This window comes from Eubalaena glacialis, chromosome 8 (assembly GCF_028564815.1).
Source record: "Eubalaena glacialis isolate mEubGla1 chromosome 8, mEubGla1.1.hap2.+ XY, whole genome shotgun sequence".
NCBI lineage: Eukaryota > Metazoa > Chordata > Mammalia > Artiodactyla > Balaenidae > Eubalaena > Eubalaena glacialis.
In genome coordinates this window covers 24379133-24385132 of record NC_083723.1, presented here as the reverse complement: position 1 = coordinate 24385132, position 6000 = coordinate 24379133, and the positions used below count along the sequence as shown (strand labels likewise).

At 36.7% G+C, this 6000-nt stretch overlaps 1 protein-coding gene across 1 annotated transcript in view; it reads left to right on the top strand.

The window, feature by feature from the left end:
* Positions 1-426: 426 nt before the first annotated feature.
* LOC133097016 (guanine nucleotide-binding protein G(t) subunit alpha-3-like) overlaps positions 427-6000 on the top strand; it is a 47644-nt gene continuing 42070 nt past the window's right edge. The window contains 1 exon segment of the mRNA XM_061199017.1: positions 427-544. Coding sequence (XP_061055000.1) covers positions 427-544 — 118 coding nt within the window.

Below are 6000 nucleotides of genomic sequence, written 5' to 3'. Positions count from 1 at the left end.
TCTTGTTCATTAGTAATTATAACTTTAAATCATGTAATAAAGATTGCTTATTAGTCAGAAACATTCTATTTGAACTGTTCATTTCAGATTATCTTTAGTGTACAGATTTTGACAACTTTCTACATTATTGTATGCTATTCTTTAAGGAAGAAGAGCAGGTTTGAAGATGTGTGAAAAGTAACCATTTAATCTGAAAGCATAAAGAATTTTCTCTTTAGCTGCCATAGGGTTGTATGGTTTTACCCTTTGATCAGGTGACAGCTCGAAAACATCTCCTTAGTCAAAGCAGAGTCTTAGAAAATGAGGGAATGGGCTATTGGGTATTTCAGCAGAGCATTGCTCTTACATCCTATGTCCAAACCAGAGCTGTGCTCTACATTTCAAAAAGTTTGAGCAAATAAACTGACAAGTATCAAACACTACAAGATGGGAAGTGGAATTAGTTCAGAGAGCAAGGAGTCAGCCAAAAGATCAAAAGAACTGGAGAAAAAGCTTCAGGAAGATGCTGAGCGAGATGCAAGAACTGTAAAGTTGCTGTTATTAGGTAATACCTTTTTTTTTCTTTTGCCTTTAAAACTCTGATTTTTTTTCAATTGTGATTTATTTACTTTTCTCAAACTTTAATTTCAAGGGTACTACCATATGGGAGATTTATTATCAAAATGTGTTTGGAACTTGACTTTGTGTGCTCTATAAATATTTACATGTTTGTTTAGCATTTTATTACATGTCTTTTGTTAAGCACAGAGACAAATATTTACTAGGTGGTTCAATTTCTCTATGTCAATAATCTTTTATTATTTTTAATAAAACTCATGGACATTTATTATTTTATTTTACCCTAGTCATTTCCTGAATACCAACTTTTTATATGGAAAACAACCCTTTAATTATAAGTTATAAAGATTTATGTCATTTTGTTTGAAAATATGTTGAGTTGTTTGATATGAACACTAATATGTTATTTAATTACTTGTACTGTTAAAACCAATTAGTCTCAAGTTATTTGGAGAGTAATGATAAAGTACTTTAAATTATACGAATAATATTATTTAGGCTTCTGAATACTGCCTGTGATATTGTCTGTATGATTGAAAAATACTCCATTTAAATCCTTTTAGGATATTTAAATATTCATTCAGGTCAGGAGTTACATCTCTTCTATCTTTTATTCCCTCAAAATTCAGCACAATATTTTACCACAACTATAAACTTAATAAATGTTTAATGAATTGAAAGAATAAAAACAATCTAGATGCCACACATTTTTCTAAAAATTTTAACATGTTATAGTCACTAGAAGATAAATATATTTTTGAAATAAAATAAAGACCTATGAAAAGAATACAAAACAGCTTTAATTTAATCATAGTTGTATGTTTTCTCCTACTCTTAGTTATACACAAAAGGACTTCATTTTATTTCAGAATTGTGAACCTTTCACACAACAAAATGCTCTCATTTGTGTGTATGTGTGTGTGTCTGTGTGTCCCTTTACTGTGTCTAATTTGCTCCCTGTAACAAGAGTATCACAAAAACGAACTATAGCATTCCCAGCACTTGCTCCTCCAAGGAAAGGAAATGTTTTCTCCCTTTATGCCCAAGTCCTGAGGCCTCACACTTGCCCACGGCACTTGCAAGTAACCACCAAGAGAGGCTGATAAGTTGGAAAGATGTAGGGGTCAGCTCTTATGAAATCAGAAAATAGACCTTCCCTAACACTCCAGAGTATTCTCCGAGGCTTTGATCAAGAGTCAAAGTAATAAGTGGACATAGAGAAAACAAAAGATGAGAGGGAAAACCAAGCATTTCTGCAAATGCATTCTGCGTCCTTCTTGTACTAAGAACAATGGCACAGGAATGGTGATACAATACATTAAGAATCCCTATGTTTGAATAAAATTTCAAAAGAAGAGACATTTTCAATATACCAATTATTTTTAGATTAAAGTGGTGGGCTAGATAAAGAGGAAAGGGTAACATTTTATAAGAAATATAAGAGTAGCCCCCGCTCGCCGCAACTAGAGAGAGCCCGCTCGCAGCAATGAAGACCCAACACAGCCAAAAATAAATTAAATAAATAAATAAATAAATAAAAGAGATATCAAAGAATCTTAGTGGTACTATTACATCTTTAACTTTCCTAAAACAATCACAATTGCACAAATTCATTTCCAATGTTACCATACAATAAGCTTGGATTCATCTGGTTCCAACAATATGTCACCGAACTTTTCTGTCACATCTTATTTACACAAAATGAATCAAATTCTCTTTAACTTTTCACATTTCAATGTCCAAACACTTGACTAAATTTTCCCTTCTGGACTCTATATGAGTTCTATATCTAATGATTAAGTTGTCAAAGTTCAAAACAATAAAGTTTTGTAACAACTCTGCTTCAATTCTCATGTTTTGAATTGAGAGCAAATTCTCTAACCTATAATCTTTATATTCAATTTGGCCTCATTATCATAAAAGCATTCAGTGGAACTAAACAAAACCTTCCCACCCTCAAATCCCCTCACTAATGAAATCTATCTAATTTCTCCCATCATTGAGACAATGATTCTCACTCATCAGTCTGGTCTGAGCAACTGTTTTTAAGTTTATCAGTGAGCGGATGTCATGTGGGACTAACCAGGTAAGCGTTGGTAGTAATCAGTCCCTGAGTCTAGCTCTATTTTTATAAAAATTAAAAATCTGAAAAAATTTTCAACAGAATTCATTCTTTATGTTGATCCTCTTGTTATCCAACGAATTTCTAAGTGCTTTAACACAACTTTCCAAATTTAACATGTGCTGTAGATATACCATGTGTATTATTGGACACAAGATTTCACTTAATCTGAAGAGCTACCTATATCAAAGTGCACTTTACAACTAAAGGATCACCTTGCAGACAGATTCTCTTTTACTGTACCTTTCAGACATTCAGTAAAATTATAGAAGAGATGCAAAATCTGTTCCTAGAAGCAGGCTTCTAGGAAACACTGGAGATGACATACATTCCTGGCTCATTTGATAACTGCTATCAAGACAATAATGTCATATACTTTAAAAAAAAATTAGCCTGTAAAGGTGCCCCAGGAAGAGTGCATTTTTATAAGAAAAACAAATGTTAATGAATAAGCTGTTCTCTTTTGTAAACTTCCTATGTTAGTTTTTTTTAAATCTTAATTTACAAATGTTTGATTAAACTTGTATTCTATTCAAAAGAAATACGTGTCATTTGATTGTGAAATCAATGTGGATCATGTTTGTTTTTCCTGTCTCCTTTCTTTATATTTATTATTTCAAATTTCAGTTCAAATTTATTTATTTACCACATTACTTTTTTTTTTACTTTTACAAATTTCTATCACATGAGCTAGTTAGATTCAAAGCTGCGAAGTATAGGGAAAAAATTAGTTTCGTTCTTTCTTCATATCTGAAACCTTGCCTCATTCACTCTACAATTTTTAGTTATGATATTGTAATGAGCTTTTAGCCAGTGATTCCCAACATTGTCATGGACTGTTCATCACTGGTGTTCTATTCCTTTAGTTCTAAAACCATTTATTTTTTATTTTTTTATGTGCTATCTTATAAGCATCACACTATCATTTTTTTAATGGTGCCGTCTGAGTTTTATCATTTTAAAATATTATTCTAGTCATCTGGCTCTTAGAAACATGAACCTGGATGGAGTCTAAAATTTCTTAATCTACTTTAAATATGTTTATATTTACTTACTAATCAACATCAAATTTTCCAAATTGGCCCACTTATTCAACAAGTGGATGTTTTAGAAGATGTTCCATTGTTTTAGTATGACAGTAGGAGAATTATAATAATTCTGACACTATGTAAAAGCCTGTTAGAAAATAATTGATAAAATAAAACTTGCAAAGCAGAATTAGCTAAATAGGTTTATCCACCTGGCAGAGTGGAGAGAATACAATTTACAATTCTGGTAGAGTAGAATGTGTTTTTAAGCCATTTGAGGTAAAATTGATTTGTTAATATTTTCATCAAGTGTTATGCTTTTTTCACTTCTCTGAATGACCTCAGCTAGACACATAACCTCAGAGAAATGATGGGTGTCAAAGCATTTGGTGAATTGTAAAAATCCAGACAAACGTGGTTTAACTCTTACTGTATAATAGATTCCTAGATCTGAAATAAATTGAATGTCAGTAAATGTATACAGGTTTTCTTCCTTTTATGTACATCAGGAGGAAAGAGGACATAAAATTCATATCAAAGTTGTTATTTATATTTTATTTGTTTAAATAGGTCTTTATTTTTAAAAAGTATTTCTATATATGAGTGGGAGTGGATGCAGAAAACTGGAGGTGTTCCTGAGTCACTGGCTAGAGTATAAATTCAACAAGTTTAAGAAGTTCTGTTCTGAATTTCTATTACACCAATAGAGTCAATGCCTGTCTGTGGATGTGATCACATACACAGATCCCCTGGAATAATTATGTTACACTTAAAACTTGCAAAGAAGAATTAGCAGAATTAGAAAGAAAAAAAATTCTTTCTCATCACTAGTGATAAGAATCTTGTGAACAACATGTAGAACTTATTCCTGAATAAGGCTTCCAATTTTTTAAATTAAAGTCGTTCTTTCCTTTTTGTAATATCAATACATTTTTGTTTTAAAATATTTTACAATATTTTATTTTGTTTCTAAAGATATCAATCTTGTGGGTGCACAAATATTTTTAATACAAATGTTTAAAATTGCTTTTCAGTAAATGGAGAGAAAACAGGAAGAAAAGGTCTACTTGGAGAGTTTCAAATCGTCTCAAAGCAATGAACTATTTGCACCATAGCAATTTGAAAGTTCCAGAGGAAAAGCCAAATATTTGCAGTTGTATTTATTTATAAAGAATGGAGGGGGGGGATCTGGGCAAGATGGCGGAAGAGTAAGACGCGGAGATCACCTTCCTAACCACAGATACATTAGAAATACATCTACACGTGGAACTGCTCCTACAGAATCCCCACTGAACGCTGGCAGAAGACGTCAGACCTCACAAAAGGCAAGAAACTCCCCACGTACTTGGGTAGGGCAAAAGAAAAAAGAAATAATAGAGACAAAAGAATAGGGACGGGACCTGCACCAGTGGGAGGGAGCCATGAAGGAGGAAAGGTTTCCACACACTAGGAATCCCTTCGTGGGCGGACACTGCGGGTGGAGGAGGGGGGAAGCTTCGGAGCCACAGAGGAGAGCGCAGCCACAGGGGTGCAGAGGGCAAAGCGGAGAGATTCCCGCACAGAGGCTCGGAGCCGAGCAGCACTCACCAGCCTGAGAGGCTTGTCTGCTCACCCGACGGGGCAGGCGGGGGCTGGGAGCTGAGGCGCGGGCTTCAGTAGGATCGCAGGGAGAGGACTGGGGTTGGCGGCGTGAACACAGCCTGAAGGGGTTAGCGCACCACAGATAGCCGGGAGGGAGTCTGGGAAAAAGTCTGCAGCTGCCGAAGAGGCAAGAGACTTTTTCTTGCCTCTTTGTTTCACGGTGCGCAAGGAGAGGGGATTCAGAGCGCCGCCTAAACGAGCTCCAGAGACGGGCGCGAGCCGCGGCTATCAGCGCGGACCCCAGAGACGGGCATGAGACACTAAGGCTGCTGCTGCCGCCACCAAGAAGCCTGTGTGCAAGCACAGGTCACTCTCCACACCACCCCTCCCGGGAGTCTGTGCAGCCCGCCACTGCCAGGCACCTGTGATCCAGGGACAACTTCCCCGGGAAGAACGCACGGCGTGCCTCGGGCTGCTGCAACGTCACGCTGGCCTCTGCCGCCGCAGGCTCGCCCTGCCTCCTCTGTACCGCTCCCTCCCCCCCGGCCTGAGTGAGCCAGAGCCCCCGAATCAGCTGCTCCTTTAACCCCGTCCTGTGTGAGCGAAGAACAGACGCCCTCAGGCGACCTACACGCAGAGGCGGGTCTAAATCCAAAGCTGAACCCCGGGAGCTGTACGAACAAAGAAGAGAAAGGGAAATCTCTCCCAGCA